The sequence below is a fragment of the Salmo salar genome, chromosome ssa22 (assembly GCF_905237065.1).
Source record: "Salmo salar chromosome ssa22, Ssal_v3.1, whole genome shotgun sequence".
In the NCBI taxonomy this organism is placed as follows: domain Eukaryota; kingdom Metazoa; phylum Chordata; class Actinopteri; order Salmoniformes; family Salmonidae; genus Salmo; species Salmo salar.
The window spans coordinates 9,073,318-9,091,873 of record NC_059463.1 but is presented as its reverse complement, the minus strand read 5'-3'; the positions used below and the strand labels follow the sequence as shown (position 1 = coordinate 9,091,873).

The window sequence follows — 18,556 nt, the reverse complement described above, 5'->3', positions numbered from 1 at the left end:
TTTTTACATCTCAAAAAGATAGAGGTCAAAATTATTGGCACCCCTGTTTTCAATAACTTTCCATACCTCGCCTTGCAAGGATAACAACACTGAGTGTTTTTCTAAAATGTTTTTTGAGATTGGAGAACACATTGGGAGGGACCTTTCCTCCATACATAATCTTTCCAGATCCTTGATATCCTTCATTTGCGCTTATGGACTGCCCTCTTTAATTCAAACCACAAGTTTTCAATGGGGTTCAAATCCAGAGACTGAGCTGGCCAATGCAAAATGTTCATTTTGTGGTCAATTAAAAATGTATTTGTGAATTTTGATGTGTGCTTCGGGTTATTGTCTTCTTATTGTTTCAGCCTCCTGGCAGAGGCAACCAGGTTTTGGACTAAATGTCCTGGTACTGGGAAAGTTCATGATGCCGTTGACCATAACAAGGGTCTCAGGAGCAGAGGAGAAAAATAGCCCCATAACAGCAAAGATTTAAGTAGGAAAGTCAGTTAAGAACAAATTCTTATTTACAATGACAGCTTACCCCGGCCAAACCCTAACCCGGACGACACTGGGCCAGTTGTGCACCGCCCTATGGGACTCCCAATCACGGCCGGTTGTGATACAGCCTGGAAACGAACCAGGTATGTAGTGACGCCTCTTGCACTGAGATGCAGTGCCTTAGACCGCTGCGCCACTCAGAGGCCCCTGAAGAAAAGATCCACCAGCATATTTTACAGGAAGTATGGGTTTTTTTCTGCATAAGGCATCCTTCTTTCAACTCAAAACCCACAACTGAATGTCACTTTCTGGTGATTATGGGTCGGAAAAACTCTTATTAAAATGGATCTTCGGCTTCTATTCATGATCTTGTGAGTCAAATGATCACAATAGCAGTCATTTGTAATGATGTATCACACAATGATTGTTTGGTTGGATATTTCTATTCAATACACACAGTGCATTATCCTTCCTGTATGTATGACCTCCACGGAGGAGGCTTATTATGGAAGCAGAGAGGTTTGTCTACTGCATTTTAAATGCAAAGCCTCTGAGCTGTGTGTGTGTGCGTGCGTGCGTGCGTATTTACCCGTGATATTAAAGTGTATAGCTAAGTTGATGAGAAGCTTCAATCTATCCCCCCAGGTCGTTTGGTATGTGTGTCATGCTTGTTTTGCACGTTGCCGTGGAAGCAGCTGCTTTTCACATTTCCGTGGTGGCAAGACCTAATTAATGAGGAAGAAAAAACATCACTGAGGATGCCAGACCGCAATTTAAGTTTCCTATTGTTCCACTTTTCTTTTTTTTTTACACTTCATATAAGAAATGAAACATTGTATTCAATTGTTTAATTATCATGTATAAGTTCATTATGTACATTTAATTACACTGATGTATATATTTTCAACATATTATTTTAACACAATATCATTTTCGCATAGTATTAGTTTACTCAAATGAGTTAAAGTAATTAGTTACTCCAGTGATGGGGAAATGCAGATTGCAGACATCTGCTGCATAGATCTAATTGGACCAAATTACCCCAATGCAGAATGCAGACATCTGCTGCATGGATCTAATTGGACCAAATTAACCCTAGTGGATCTCTCTCGCTGCCAAATGTTACTCTGGTTGAAATAAATTACAATTTTTATGTTATGTTTATCATGACCTTGACCCGCAATATTGTATAGATCAGGGGTCTCCAAAAGGTTGATTGCGAGCTACTGCCCACTTATGAGTAGCTCGCCACATAATTCTGAAAGTACATAGAATTTTCACCACCGCCAACTCTCACAAACAAATCTCACAAGTATCAGAAACCGCAAGCAATTAATGCAACATTGACATTATCCCACCCCTGGTTAGCCACTATTGGTTTAAAAAGCCAAACCTAACAAAATATCTGCCAATTAATTTCCAGCAATATTGCCCCTCTGTCTGTGTTGTCTACCACTCCATGTGATAACCATTGATGTCATAACCTTTGATGTGACAACCTTCTTGTGGGTTGACAGAAATACTTTCCCCAAATCCTTCCCCAATTAACTGTTATGCAAAGTAGGCTTACCTGGCAGAAATATATCATGAGTAAGTCTGTCATTTGTACTTTATCCATTATTTGCAAACTTTGCCATGAAATGAGCAGCAGCAGTACATAACCATGGCATGACCGACACATTAGATGGCACATCACACTCAAAAAACTAAATTGGTTAGTTTTCTTCCAAACCTAAAAAAAGTTTTATTCTGATGTGATTTCAGCACTGGTATGCACACAGAACATCCAATTGTGTTGTTTCTCTATTATTATTTTTTAATTTGAGAGTGAAAATCCAAAGAAGTATGAAACCAGGAAAATAAAACTGAGAACGCATTATTTAGGAAAATATAAACATATAAAAAAAAATGTTTGAGGGGGTGATCAAAGATTATATAGGCCCCCCCTGAGTTGTTCATTAACCATTATTTTACTTGGTATATTGGCAGAAAACATAGTGCACTACTTGTATTGTACACTAAGGACCCTGGGAAGAGTTGCGGGGTAGAGGAGAAGAGAAGAATGTGCCTATTTGAAAGGTAGAAAAAAAATAGTAGCTCACAACATTACATTTTTTTTAAAGTAGTTCTCATGCTAGAGAGGTTGGAGACCCCTGGTGTAGAAAGACAGTGTAGTGTGTAGTGATTCCACGCACAGCCAATGGATTACGTATCGGTGGCCCCTGGTCTCTCTCTGGCTCTATTGATTGACAGTGTGCTTTCGAGCTGGAGCGGACGGACAAAAAATACTTGCTTCTCATTAGTCAAAGAGGCACCTAAGCATCGTTGCTATGATAAAACATGAACCGCATTGAAGAAATGTCATCTGGCCTGGTGTACTGTAGTAGAAGTATGACTGGAGTGGCATATTCTCTTTATTCCCCAGTGCAGATCAGACTGTTTTGTTTCTGAGGGAATTATTTTGGTTGTGACCAGTGTGCTTTGGCTTGCCAGGTCCTTGTCCTAAGCTGTGAGACAATCACACAAAGCAGTTTCGAATATCATACTACATTTCAGCGGTACCAAAGATAAACATTCACTCCCAAAATGAAGATGCAGCCCATTTTAAAGTGCTCTTCACTCCTACGATTTGAATGCAGAACAATTCTCATTGGTAGGTTTGAATGGGTTAGAATGTGGTAAATGCACGCAGGGACTTTATATGAAAGCCTATTAACTATTAATGCAAATACTTTATGTGAAATTGAGCATGGGGATGTCTGAAAAGGTTGTTCATGTCCAACCACTGCCCTGGCCTGTTATAGATGGGAGAATCAATCACTTTTGGTGGTGTTTCATTGTGACTGCAACAGTTCAAACCAACTTGATTTGCAGCCTGACTGACATCTTGGATCTCACATTGGTTGTACACAGTGGGGAATTCCATTCTTTCTCTCTCTCTCTCTCTCTCTCTCTCTCTCTCTCTGTCTGTCTCTCGAACACACAAGAACACTTGGATGTCATACGTGAAGATACATATTGTGCACACCCTTCACACCGTCACCAAAATGACATTAGGCAGGTGTGATTAATGATGTCTGAATATGAAATTGGCCTATCAAAGATGTCAGAACTCCTGAATTAATGACTCTTCATCCATGTTAATTTAACACATCGAACCACTTCCAAAAACAGGAAAGGCTTATGAAAACATACATGAAAACATGTTTCTCAAAGTGTAAGATCAGATCCCGAGTGGGTCAGACATGGTTCAGAACAGTTACTCCCTCACTGTTCACAGGGATAAACAAACTGCTTAGTGCTTACACAAATTCCCTGGGTAAATTACCGATTTAAATTGTATTTACTGTTAGCTGAAGATGTGCATTTGGAGAGAGAGCAGGGGGGAAATAAAAAGGGAAAGAGAGACAGAGCGAGAGAGACAGAGAGAGAGACTGAGAGAGAGACACAGAGAGAGAGAGAGAGAGAGAGAGAGAGAGAGAGAGAGAGAGAGAGAGAGAGAGAGAGAGAGAGAGAAGAGAGGAGAAGAGAGAAGACAGAGATCCTATCATTGTAACCATGGTAGTCTATTCAGAAGAGGATGTCCATGAAAATGTTTAAATGAAAGGTGTCTCTTCTACCCAGGGTCTTTTCTTTTCTTTTCTTGTATCTGTCACTTTGTTGATCCAACACTAGAGTGATTGAACAGGGCCTTCACATTCAACACAAAGAGCCTATTTCCTCTTTGTCTGACTTGAAAAGCACTTTTCATGATATTTCCTTTAAGAAACATTTGAGAAAATAGTCTCTGCTGTCCTTGTCCCAACAGATGTTTATTGGAAGTTATGTAACATGTCTGTCGCCAACTCAACACTTTTCATCCTATAAAAGCTTACAATGGTTTGTTTCCATGGAGGCCAAACGAGACGTAAACCGTATCCTACGAGGGAGGGGAAGGGTGATCAGCAGCATAATTGCTCTAGTCATTTTGATTTAGTTATTTTTTGTGGCAAAGACTCCAACTTTCATAAATATAAATTACATCAGAGTTTTAGTCTTACAGTTATACACTGAGTGTACAAAACATGCTCTTTCCGTGTCATAGACTGACCAGATGAGTTCAGATGAAAGCTATGATCCCTTATTGATGTCACTTGTTAAATCCACTTCAGTGTAGATGAAGGGGAGGAAACAGGTTAAAGAAGGATTGTTAAGCTTTGAGACAATTGAGACATGGATTGTGTATGTGTGCCATTTAGAGGGTGAATGGGCAAGACAAAATATTTAAGTGCCTTTGAATGGGGTATGGTAGTAGGTGCCAGCCTCATTTGTTTGAGTGTGTCAAGAACTGCAACGCTGCTGGGGTTTTCGCGCTCAACAGTTTTCCGTGTGTATCAAGAGTGGTCCACCACCCAAAGGATATCCAACCAACTTGACACAACTGTGGGAAGCATTGGAGTCAACATGTGCCAGCATCCCTGTGGAACGCTTTCGACACCTTGTACAGTCCACGCCCCAACAAATTGAGGGCAAAAGGGGGTGCAACTCAATATTAGGAAGGTGTTCCTACTGTTTTGTACACTCATTGTATATGCAAAAAGCCTATAATGCAGTGTTTCATTAACCTTCTGTGGGCTGTGACCCACCTAATGTCTTTTGAATTTAGACAAAATAGACAAAAACATGTTTCTACAACTGGAAAATCCAGAGGTTCTGACCCTCCAATTGGAAAATTCTGCGCCATTCAACCTTTTCTTTGCTCCTTAGCAAATGCAGCCAACTCCAAAAGCCTTAAAAACTCACTCAAAACAATCACTATGAGAATGCAACCTTTCATGAAAATGTAGATTTTGCTTTGTTTCACAAATATAAATAATAACATTTTTGAATCAGTTATAGTTCTTGAAATGTTGCTGTGCAGAACTGGTGCAGGAGCAATCAGATTTTTTCACAGTGAGTTTTTCTTCCTGAATTGCTGGTTTGAGGGAACTTGGTCATACGTTCTTTCGGGGAGGATCTGTTTGTCTGGACAGATGAATGTGTTGCAGCTGACCATAAACCCCTGCCTCTGATGAGCCCTGTCATCATTAATAAGTAATCCGTTGAGATTGAACATTGATGTTGCATTTTCCTCATCAATTCCCCTGCTGCTACAGAGGCAGTTCGGAATACATATATACAGGTGAGCACTGCACTTGTGATATAGTGATGAAAAGTGACTTTATGGCCTATTTTAAGGCTTGAGGTCTGCGTGCTGTCATCTGATAAAATGGGTACAGTGGTAATGGACCTACTGTTGCCACGGCCTCCCCATCTTAGCAATTCATTCATTATTACTGCATACCAGCAGTCTGGACAATAGGCTTCATAGTACACTACATGACCAAAAGTATGTGGACACCTGCTCGTCGAACATCTCATTCCAAAATCATGGGCATTAATATGGAGTTGGTCCCCCCTTTGCTGCTATAACAGCCTCCACTCCTATGGGAAGGCTTTCTACTAGATGTTGGAATATTGCTGGGGGACATTACTTCCATTCAACCACGACAGCATTAATGAGGTCGGGCACTGATATTGGGTGATTAGGCCTGGCTTGTGGTCGGCAATCCAATTCCTCTCATAGGTGTTCCATGGGGTTGAGGTAAGGGCTCTGTGCAGGCCAGTCAAGTTCTTCCACAACGATCTCGACAAACCATTTCTGTATGGATCTCGCTTTGTGCACGGGGGCATTGTCATGCTGAAACAGGAAAGGGCCTTCCCCAAACTGTTGCCACAAAGTTGGAAGCACAGAATCATCTAGAATGTCATTGTTTGCTGAAGCATTGAGATTTCCCTTCACTGGAACTAAGGGGCCTAGCCCGAACCATGAAAAACAGCCCCAGACCATCATTCCTCCTCCACCAAACTTTACAGTTGGCACTATGCATTTGGGCAGGAAGCATTCTCCTGGCATCTGCCAAACCCAGATTTGTCCGTCTGACTGCCAGATGGTGAAGTGTGATTCATACTCCAGAGAACACGTTTCCACTGCTCCAGCATCCAATGGCGGAGAACTTTACCTCCCTCCAGCCGATGCTTGGCTTTGCGCATGGTGACCTTGTGCCGCTGCTCGGCCTTGGAAACTCATTTCATTAAGCTCTCGATTAATAGTTCTTGTGCTGACCCTGCTTCCAGAGGGAGTTTGGAACTCGGTAATGAGTGTTGCAACTGAGGACAGACAATTTTTATGCACTACGCGCTTCAGCACTCGCTGAGCCGTTGTTGCGCCTAGACGTTTCCACTTCACAATAACAGCACTTACAGTTGACCAGGGCAGCTCTATCAGGGCAGAAATGTGAAGAACTGACTTGTTGAAAAGGTGGCATCCTATGACAGTGCCATGTTGAAAGTCACTGAGCTCTTCAGTAAGGCAATTCTACTGCCAATGTTTGTCCATGGAAATTGCATGGCAGTGTGCTCGATTTTATAGACCCGTCAGCAGCGGGTGTGGCTGAAATAGCCGAATCCACTAATATGAAGGGATGCAATATGCTTTTGTATATATAGTGTATTACTGACACATTATCTACATAAACAGCGAATAATGATTACTCATGATGAAATGTAGACATAAAATAGCAGCGATTGGGTTATAATTCCTATGTGGTATGAGTCCGTCCACAAGTGCAAGAGATTGATATGTTGATTAGTCATGAATCATTGAGCCATGTTTTGTGGCCATGCGTAACGTTAATAATAGCCTATTTGTATAGCCTACTGTTCAGTCATATGAATGGAGCGCTTATTTCAGCACCATGGAGAGCTACGGTTGTTGGCGCTGAACAGTAAGCAATTAATTTTTTTTTTTTTAAGTCATTCTAACATAGAAATTACTTTTAACCCCTTGCGACAGACGGTTTTGTCATTTAATTGAAATGGTCATCATATTAGACATTGAAATGGTCATCATATTAGAAATGTACACGTACGATCGGGAGATGATAGGGGTTTTGTGATAGCGAAGAATGTTCACAATCAGGGAAAATATAAAATGAGGTAACCATAGGAACCCGATACATTTTGGGAACTTGCTGTTATCCCTTTCTGTCACAAGGTGTGGAAACAAAGTGAGATGGCGCGCGCCTGCTTGTCTATGATTATGTCAAGTTGGGTTCGGATTTGGTGAACGGTGGAAGTGTGTCAGACATATGCGCGACATGGGCGGGAATAGACATGTGTTTATAAACCCCCAGTGTGTGCTTCGTGGGGCGGAAACACTTCACTGTGGCAACGAGCGGAGACGGCGAGGAGAGGGGATGGGAGACGCGTCGCATGAGCGTCGGCTCTGGTTCTCCAAGGGTGTATGGGGAGTTGGCTAGAGGAGGCGCGTTGCAGTCTGACCCCTCCATACCACCTGTGTGGATGACCACTTCAACCTCATCCGACAGCGTTGAGAACCAAGGCTACTCAAAGACGGAGATGGGCGTCGTTACAGTTGAGAACACGTTGGAGGAGTCAATGGCGCTTTCGAGACACCTGTCCGTGGATCGATATGAGCAAGAGCTCGGCTGCGAGAGGGTGGTTATCAACATTTCAGGTTTACGATTCGAAACTCAACTAAAAACTTTCAATCAGTTTCCCAAAACGTTGCTCGGGGACCGGAGAAAGAGGATGCGTTACTTTGACCCACTGAGGAACGAGTATTTCTTCGACAGAAACCGACCCAGCTTTGATGCCATTCTCTATTATTACCAGTCGGGAGGGCGCATCAGGAGACCTGTTAACGTGCCCATTGACATCTTCTCTGAGGAGATCAATTTCTATCAACTCGGGGAAGAGGCTATGGAAAAATTCCGTGAGGATGAAGGATTCATAAAAGAAGAGGAACGTATTTTACCAGATAATGAATTCCAAAAGCAGGTTTGGCTTTTGTTTGAGTACCCTGAAAGCTCTGGGCCAGCTAGGGGAATAGCCATAGTCTCCGTGCTTGTCATTTTAATCTCAATTGTTATATTCTGTTTGGAGACCTTGCCTGAGTTTCGGGATGACAGAGACCCTGTCACTGTGGCACTCACAGTCAACGGGACGGCCTCCTACCACGTAAATCCATTCACCGACCCTTTCTTTGTGATAGAGACACTTTGCATAATATGGTTCTCTTTTGAGTTGCTGGTCAGGTTCTTCGCGTGCCCCAGCAAATCCACGTTCTCAAAAAACATAATGAACATCATCGACATTGTCGCCATATTTCCCTACTTTATCACTTTGGGGACAGAACTGGCTGAGAAGCAGGGTAACGGTCAGCAAGCCATGTCCCTGGCCATTCTCAGAGTGATAAGGCTCGTGAGAGTCTTTCGCATCTTCAAGCTCTCCAGGCACTCTAAGGGGCTACAGATTTTAGGGCAGACACTAAAGGCCAGCATGAGGGAACTTGGACTGTTGATATTTTTCCTTTTTATTGGAGTTATCCTTTTCTCAAGTGCTGTTTACTTTGCTGAGGCCGATGACCCGTCATCCAGTTTTACAAGCATCCCAGATGCGTTTTGGTGGGCTGTGGTCACCATGACTACGGTCGGGTATGGAGACATGCACCCTGTGACCATTGGTGGCAAAATTGTTGGGTCATTGTGTGCTATTGCCGGAGTGTTAACTATTGCTCTCCCTGTGCCAGTTATTGTCTCCAACTTCAATTACTTTTACCATAGGGAGACTGATGGAGAAGAGCACGCACAGTACTTGCATGTCAGGAGCTGCGAGCACCTACCCTCAGCCACAGATGAGCTGAAAAGGACTCGTAGCACCTCATCTCTGGGCAAGTCGGAATATATAGAGGAGGGCATCAACAGTGGGTATAAACAGCCCAATTTCACCAATGAGAATAACCAAAACTGCGTGAACATCAAAAAGATATTTACGGATGTGTAACCGCTTTCAATTTATATGGAGTATGACGATAGATAGAATTCAGTTGCGACGACTATTTTTTTCTATGATGGCTAATCGTGATGTGTAGGTGCATACTGTATCTGTCAGGTGGAGTGTGCACCACACAGGTTCAACCGTACTGTGATCTTTCGATTCGTCCTTGAGTCAAAAATAGGTGTTGACGTTCGGTAGTTCGATAGGTTGTAGGCCTAAGTGTTGCATATTTACCCCCGAATCGAAGTAGAGTTGTCGTTGTGTTTTTTTTTTTTTGAGTGGGAAAGTTCAGTTATCAGTGTTCAGTGTTCTGTGTTCTTGTCATGAATAGCAATATAATCTACAATGTCTGTATGATGTCATTTTCATCGAATGATGACATAGGCTATGCCTGACTGAATGGGAAACCTATGCGTAATGGAAATATCATGGACATAACATACTGTAGCCTGCACTATGAGAGCAGACTGAGTATTGTTTAGGTTTAGGCTCTTTTTGTTCTGATCTGATACAAAAGGGAACTTAGGCTACGTATTTGTTTTATTTTTTACAATGTTACTTGTACCATTACAGCTTATAGCCAAAACATTTTTTTAAAGATATGGAAGGATCAAGACTTTGGAATGCCTTTGATAAAATACCTCCATAAAATCTAAATGTATCATTACGCAGTACATAGGCTAAAATATTTTATATAGCCTACAATTGATAGTGGTACTAATTCTTGGTAATCGATGTATCTTATTAAAATTCGATCCAAAGACAGTCATCGGGACTATTTGGAATTTATTTTCCTGTAAAACATGACTTCATCATGGCGGATAGTGTGAGCATATTGATGAAGACATGGACACAATGCATAGTGCGAGTGGATAGAAGAATGAAGAACAGCAAAGTCACGCCCCCTGGATGCGATTGAGCCCGCGTTGTGATGCAGTCGCCATGACGACTACAGATTCCTGGGTAAGAGCGACTGCCTCTAAATTGAAAATGGCCCATGTGCCATCTATATGAGTCAGAAACATTTATTCTGTTTTCAAAATTGACTACGAAGTGTAAATCGGATGATTTTGGTCATAAAGTCAGTCTCATCCAAAATTGAGTTTTGCGAAATTATAGGAAAAAATGGCAGGCCTAGGTCACAGAATGAAGGGTACCCTAACAGCTTTCCATGGGCTGGGTTTATTTTAATCCTGCCCACAACTCGCAGCACGCAAGTAATCATCAATCATCAATTCGGAGTGCACATAATCATAATGCCCATGATCAATTTGGTTTGACATTTGATATCCCTATGGGGGCCTACGGGGGTAGTTAGGGACCATTGGTAAATTACACAATGTACATGAGACAATAGTTTGAAATGTCAATAGCTCCAAATTGCAATGACTTAAAAAACTCAAACCAATGAAATTGTAGAAATTCATATACAAATATTGAAAGCATTTAATGAGAGAACTAAAAGATGGGCAACATGCAAATATTGTCCCATTTTACATTGTGTTATATATTGACGGTCCGTAACTATCCCCAGAGATAGGCTATCCAAAGTCAAACCAATTTTGCCAGCCTGCTGAAGCTAATTGCCTAAATAATTTGTTTAACTCTTCCCACCTGCGAACACACAAGAGACACTCACATCAAACCACACCCCAAACCTGTTTAAATTCAGTCACGATCGCTAGCATTTCTAAATGAACCAAATCTAAAACGAAGCCAAATCAGGAAGTGCAGTCACCCTTTAATGTTATCACTTTGCGACATGGCCGCCGGAAAACGTGTGGCGGGGTGACTTGCGCCACAGCACTTTGATTTAGTTTGATAAGATATATCGACGAAAAGTGTTAAAGGGTCAAAGTGTTGTTTTTTAAAACTGATTTGCCTCATGATTTGTCAACTCGTGTACATTTTCTCAGTCCTTCACATCGAAGTGGTGCTGCAGTTTTGCATTGAAACAAGACTATTTTTGAGTCTGATCAACTGTAGGCTACTAACAACAGCCGATGCATAGTCTAGACTACTATGGGGAGATTTTCCTAGCCACCGTGCCTCTACATCAGCATTGCTTGCTGTTTGGGGCTTTAGGCTGGGTTTCTGAATAAACACTTTGTGACATCTGCTGATGTACAAAGAGCTTTATAAATACATTTTATTTTATTTGGCCAATCCTCAAAGGGCTTTAGTTTTTGAGATACCCCTACCTACCCGAGGTAGAACAAAACACAACCACATTTTTTCCACATCTTTTACAGTATGTCTCCCATTTATTTACATTTAAGTCATTTAGCAGACGCTCAAGAGCGACTTACAAAATGGTGCATTCACCTTATGATATCCAGTGGAACAACCACTTTACAATAGTGCATCTAAATCTTTTAAGGGGGGGTTTAGAAGGATTACTTTATCCTATCCTAGGTATTCCTTAAAGAGGTGGGGTTTCAGGTGTCTCCGGAAGGTGGTGATTGACTCCGCTGTCCTGGCGTCGTGAGGGAGCTTGTTCCACCATTGGGGTGCCAGAGCAGCGAACAGTTTTGACTGGGCTGAGCGGGAACTGTGCTTCCTCAGAGGTAGGGGGGCCAGCAGGCCAGTGGTGGATGAACGCAGTGCCCTTGTTTGGGTGTAGGGCCTGATCAGAGCCTGAAGGTATGGAGGTGCCGTTCCCTTCACAGCTCCGTAGGCAATCACCATGGTCTTGTAGCGGATGCGAGCTTCAACTGGAAGCCAGTGGAGAGAGCGGAGGAGCGGGGTGACGTGAGAGAACTTGGGAAGGTTGAACACCAGACGGGCTGCGGCGTTCTGGATGAGTTGTAGGGGTTTAATGGCACAGGCAGGGAGCCCAGCCAACAGCGAGTTGCAGTAATCCAGACGGGAGATGACAAGTGCCTGGATTAGGACCTGCGCCGCTTCCTGTGTGAGGCAGGGTCGTACTCTGCGAATGTTGTAGAGCATGAACCTACAGGATCGGGTCACCGTGATGTTAGTGGAGAACGACAGGGTGTTGTCCAGGATCACGCCAAGGTTCTTAGCACTCTGGGAGGAGGACACAAGGGAGTTGTCAACCGTGATGGCGAGATCATGGAACGGGCAGTCCTTCCCCGGGAGGAAGAGCAGCTCCGTCTTGCCGAGGTTCAGCTTGAGCTGGTGATCCGTCATCCACACTGATATGTCTGACAGATTTATGAAATGGATGGTTGTGTAAAAAATATTTTACTGCAAAAGGGGTTAAAAACACAATGTATTTTTGTCAGGCAGAACCATACAGAACTGAATGAGTACAAATTCAACTTAGAAAGTTGTCTATTATTCAGCTACCAAAAGGTAATGCTTACATTCATCAGAAATACATCTATGGTTGCTAGCCAAGCCGTCTGGCCGTTCATTCTGTCGGTTAGGTTGCCAGAGACTCTACCCAGTTGAGTCTTTTTGTTCTATATCTATGGACGCGACACAGTCATTTGTTCTAAATGTTCCGTTGCCATGCTGGTTGGCAACGCTCTTATCCCTTGCTTGTTAGCTAGCCAACTACTGCTAACACAGTCAGGTCAAACAGTACAGCTATAATAACAGCGAAGTAGCTGCATATGCGTTTGTTTAAGCTGTTTTGGATACATCCATAACAATGAGCTAATGATGCGCGATTTTGCCTGGCATAGAAAATGTGCTCTTTCATCAGGACACTTCAGAGGAGCTAGCCAACTACACAGCTAACACAATCACTTCAAACTGAAGCTAGTAAGACAGCAAACTAGCTGTATTTCATGACGTTTGACCTGTTTTTCTATTGACATTTCTCTGTATATATCCATGATTTCGACTGGCTGAGAAAAGATGTGCGTCCATTCTGTCTGTCAGGAAGGTCTATGTGTAGCTGGTGTATAGGAGTCAGGCGCAGGACAGCAGATAAGAGTAAATAAACGTATTTTACTCAACATATAATAAATGCAATACAAAAACAGAGCCCACAATAACGGACCTACCTACATAGAAACAATCACTCACAAACAAACATGGGGGACCAGAGGGTTAAATAATGAACAGGTAATTGGGGGATTGAAACCAGGTGTGTAAGACAAAGACAAAACAAATGAAAAGTGGATCAGCGATGGCTAGAAGGCCGGTGACGTCGACCGCCGCCCGAACAAGGAGAGGGACAGACTTCGGCGGAAGTCGTGACGCTATCAGTTAGGTTAACCAGCCTTACACACCTGGTTTCAATCCCCAGTCTTTTTGTTCTATATCTATGGATGCAACCCAGTCTTTTTGTTCTATATCTATGGACACGACCCAGTCGTTCTAAATGTTCCGTGCAACACTATTACCATTTAGATTTTAGTCATTTAGCAGACGCTCTTATCCAGAGCGACTTACAGTAGTGAGTGCAGACATTTTTATACTTCTCCGTGGGAATCAAACCCACAACCCTGGTGTTGCAAGCACCATGTTCTACCATCTGAGCCACACGGCCCAACACGGGACACACTTACTTGCTAGCTAGCCAAGCTAGAATAGCTGCATTTTATTTTGTTTGACCTGTTTTTCTATTTACATTTACATTTTTTTTGTATACATAGCCATAACAATTATGCTGATTCAAGATTTCAACTGGCTGAGAAAAGATGTCTGTCTTGTCCTGAAACGTTAATTCTCTATAGGACAGTGGAGATCCGATTTCAATATTGAAACAATGTTGCACATTTCGAGAGACAGAGAGCAATGTTTATATAAAGCTGTGTTGTTGCAAACCAAGTGTTAGGCTAGAAGCAAGGTGAAATAATGTCTAGATGCTTTTTACAGTGGAGATCAAGTTAATTAACTGTCCGGGTGAGCTGATGGGACACTGGATGAGCAGGAATTAGCCTGATGGAACAGAAAACAACATTTTTGCATCATAGACTTACCCGTGCTAAACTGATTTTTTTAGTATGGCTTAGTGGTACTAACAATGCTTGTTTTGATCAACCCGTCGTAGAAAACCTGCATAAAGTAAGCGCGGCCCTGTCAGTTTTATTGTCCAATTATGTTGCTTTCTCTGTGTCTGTGTAGGAAACCCCCCTAGTCCTTCTTTAAAATATAATGAATATGAAAAAGTACAGGGTTTCTGTAGTTTGACAGAGTTTTCCTCCTCCCCAAGGCCAGGAGTATTTCCAGGAGTTTTTTGTGACCTGATTAGAAAAACTCTGGTCCCATCATAGCCTATATATAGCCTATATACAGCATACCATATAAGGTCTGGAGTTTTACCTTGTTAAGTTACCAGATCAGGAAAAACTATGGCCCCCAGAAACGTTTTTTTCACCACACCACTCTGGGACCTGTGGTGCCACCTCTGCGTTGCGATTCCACAGATGGATTACCAGCCCGCCTTGAAGGAGAGAGCAAAGAGCCCTCCTTGAGCCTTAATGTGATAAATAGGTTGACCTATAAACTAATGAAACAAGCATTTACCGAAAAATCAACTTTATAAAATGGTTTCATAGTTTTTGTGTAGCCTATATCCGAGACAACAAATTGATGAGACACAATCAATTATGCATTCAATTAATAAACATGTTTTTGGTTGTGTTATTGCATGCAAAAAAGAGGATCAACATAGACCTAACACCAAAGAGCAGCAATAATATCAATGTAGGTCTACTTAAACTGCCCATTCGAAATATTATAGCTATGTTATAGCCATATTTTATTATCTGAAATCTTGCAGTCCTGAGTCATTCATTACCATTCCTTCTCATTACTAGTAGGCCATGGGCCAGAGAGACACATTTCATTTTTATTCCACCTAGGGGTGGCAAAGTCTAATGATGATTTTCATTAAGGTTCATGTCAGTAGGCTATATTTTGATCTGATACCCACATATCGGAGGTAGCTAAATGTGGAGGTAGCTAAATCACTGCATTATATGTTATGACCCCTATGCGGTTAGTTGGGCCAACAGAAATGTAATTTTGTATTATCATGGAACAATCTTTTCATACTGATAGACAGTATTATTAACTTCATAATACAACACCAATTAAGGTATGAAACAATTGAAATGGTAATGAATCTCTATGGGCCCACCTTGGGGGATCAAAGGTTATACATGTAAGCATTTTGGGGTACATCGAGACAGAAAGGTCAGTATTTAGATGTGCTCTATTATCACATGGCACCCTAGATGATAACTACATCACATTTCACACAGAACAACGAGACCCATTGGGATTTTTTGTTGTTGTTGTCATTATAGATTTCAGTCCCAGATGGCCACCATTGATTTCAATGGGGAGGGACTGCATTGATTTTTCATGGCGATAACTGAATACATAGTTGGTGTAATAAGAACAATAAAATGTGTGCTACAATGAGGACATGACAATATGATGGCCCAAGTATGTCAGTTATATGTATTTAGCCAAATATGACCAGAATAGTGGTAAAAAAAATGCCAGAAAAAGCTGTCTGAATTGTTGAGTTTTGTAGCCATTTCAAATGTATTACATTAAAACACCTAGAAAATGTTTTAGAAGCATTTACTGATGTCTATTGATGAAAATGATATGCAATATGGTTCTATAAATTGTGTTATCAAGAAATGTGATGTGAAACCCGCCCCGTACATTGCACCCTATATGAAATCCCATAGAAATGCATTACGTCCAGCAAAGAGGTACATGTACCCCAAAATGTCTTCATAACGAGCACACCAAGCGTGACATAAAGCTAGGAAAAGTCTAAACAATGATGCCTAGCTATTGCTGACCACAGGGTACACATTTTCCAATATGGCCGCCAAACAGGCTCCACTGCATTTAATTGGATGGGCAGCACGTAGCCTAGCTGTTAAGAACATTGGGCCAGTAACAAAAATGTTGCTGGTTCAAATTCCAGAGCCAACTAGGGGGAAAATCTATCGATGTGCCTTTTAGCAAGTCGCTCTGGATAAGAGCTTCTGATAAATTACTAAAATGTAAATGTCTGACATTGCCACAACTCTTTCAATAATGATAACTCCAAAATGATTCTGATTATACAGATTACACATCCAATTTAGCGTTTGCAAAATAGATAATCTTTGTAAAATATATAGCAGAAATATGCCAAAACACAATTCATACCTGGTTTTGGTCAGTATTTGCATCCCTCATTCTATATTTTATTTTCAAACAATGAAAAAGTATCTTTAATATTCCTAAAGGGATATTTCACTGGTTTGTAGTGATTTTAATGATATACCGTTAGCTGTTCCTCTCACAACAAACAGAAAGGCCATATAGGCCTAAAGGCCCCCCCAAAAAAATGAGACGGCAGTGGACATAGACAACCCATGCACACACACCAGCATACATGGAAACAAATGTGCCATGGCAAATACATAAAAAGGAGAAAATGACAAATGCAATAACACATGAAAAAATAAAGAAATACATGAATTATTATTATTGTCAATCACTGATAACTAATCACTTATAACATCAATGAAGATGAGCAGCCTAATTATACTGATTCATAATGAATCATGATAATTAGGTCACGTCTTTTGAAAGTAAAAATGTGAGAAGGACAGTACATGCACAATGTAACGTCAACAAAATAATGCAAACAACATATTGATGAGTTTTTTCACTCTCACCGTCTGGGGGCTGTAGGGCTGGGCATTTGCACCGTACTCCCGCGGGGTATTGTCCCTGTTCTGCTCTGCGGTCTCCCTCTCCATCCCGCAGTAAGAGCAGCTGTTACGATGAATCATAGCAATCACCAGCCATGGTGCACCGTGCCATTCCATCAAGGCTGATCAGACCCAATTCACCTAGATTGAATCAGTTACGCACAATTTAGATTTAGTTTAAATCTAAATGGACATAATAGGGCCTGACTATCCCAGTAAAAAATACATCATCCTAGTTGAGAAACCATTTGACATTTGAAAGTGATAGTGCTGAATGCAGGAGAAAATTGTAGTAGCCTAATTAATTGGTTGTTAAAATGGGCTAGAGCAGAATTAGCTTCGCAGATCTCTTTTTATGTCCTTATAAATTTACCCACCACTACTTGAAAAGGGCCATTAACAAAAACAACGCTCAGTACTGCCACCAAGTGAGATAACTTATGTAGGACAGACAGGATAATTCATTGTTATGTTCCACATTATGATAGTCTAGACTCTTTTATTTCCATATCAAACATGCATAATTCAATCAAAGATTAATGAACTGATACTGGCAGTATATGTAAGGATGTATGACTTGACAGAATCCTAAATCACATGTAATTTCCCCTTTTTCACAGGATGGACATTTTCATCACCCCATCTCAACCTGCCAACAACCATCACCCAACTGACAATGCAGCAGCAAAACACCTGCACTCTGGAGGTAATTTCCTTGTGTAATGTGGTGGATTATGATGTAAATGAATGAGAGAACTTATCGTCTTGGACATACTGTACATAGTCATAAAAACTTCCTGAGTTTCACCTTAAGTATTTTGACTGACCCATAATAGACTTTAACGTCAGTGTCTCAATCTCTTACCTCCAAAGGCCTACAGGAGGATTACCCTGACACATCACTATGGGATTCAAGCTCCACCAGCACATCCCTCCACCAACACAAATGTTCCACACATACACACTGTACTGTACTGGCCCTCAGAGAGACACCAGAGGCAAGGTGCCACGGACACAGTGCCTTCAGCTGAGACCTCACCTCCCCTCCAATGGACTGCCTGGGGGAAAGGAGCATGTGCTGCACGCTGTCTCTTCCCTAGTGTCTTAGTTCTGGAATAAGATCCCAGAGAGACCAGTACAAGAGGACACACTGTGTATGTTTCCGTTATGTATCTCCCTAGTCTTCAGCAGGACTGTGTTTGGTCTATAGCTACCCCCAGTGGAGTACAGGTCATGTTTTGTAGCATCACAATGTATTCATGGTGTTTTGTCGTTGTCCCAGGACAAATGTAAGCACATAAATGTGTCTGCAAATCAGACAGCGTTTGCATGTTGTTACTTAAGTGAAAATCATTTCAGTGTCACAAATTGGGATTGTTCATCTCAAGAGGTGAATGTCTTTGAGAAAATGTATTTAACACACTCACACACGCGCAAGCACACACATATTATTGCATTCCTCCACAGGAGGTTGGTGGCACCTTAATTGGGGAGGACGGGCTCGTGGTAACGGCTGTAGCGGAATATTTGGAATGGTATCAAAT

The 18,556-nt window shown here is 41.7% G+C and overlaps 1 protein-coding gene across 2 annotated transcripts; it reads left to right on the top strand.

The window, feature by feature from the left end:
* The first annotated feature begins 7,229 nt into the window (after nucleotides 1-7,229).
* Nucleotides 7,230-18,329, top strand: LOC106582723 (potassium voltage-gated channel subfamily A member 3). 2 transcript variants are annotated; one of them, XM_045705748.1, is made up of 3 exons: nucleotides 7,230-7,289; nucleotides 17,633-17,718; nucleotides 17,886-18,329. In XM_045705748.1, exons 1-3 carry the CDS (start codon nucleotides 7,234-7,236, stop codon nucleotides 18,041-18,043), a joined length of 300 nt encoding a protein of 99 aa, XP_045561704.1. In that variant the 5' UTR covers nucleotides 7,230-7,233; the 3' UTR covers nucleotides 18,044-18,329. The 2 variants fall into 2 exon arrangements, with proteins under 2 accessions (XP_045561704.1, XP_045561703.1); XM_045705747.1 differs by lacking the exon at nucleotides 7,230-7,289 and adding an exon at nucleotides 7,594-10,326.
* The last annotated feature ends 227 nt before the right edge of the window (nucleotides 18,330-18,556 follow it).

Bases quoted from the DNA above. Each gene is read 5' to 3' on its own strand.
- LOC106582723 (XM_045705747.1), top strand. From the start codon at position 7,777: ATGAGCGTCGGCTCTGGTTCTCCAAGGGTGTATGGGGAGTTGGCTAGA.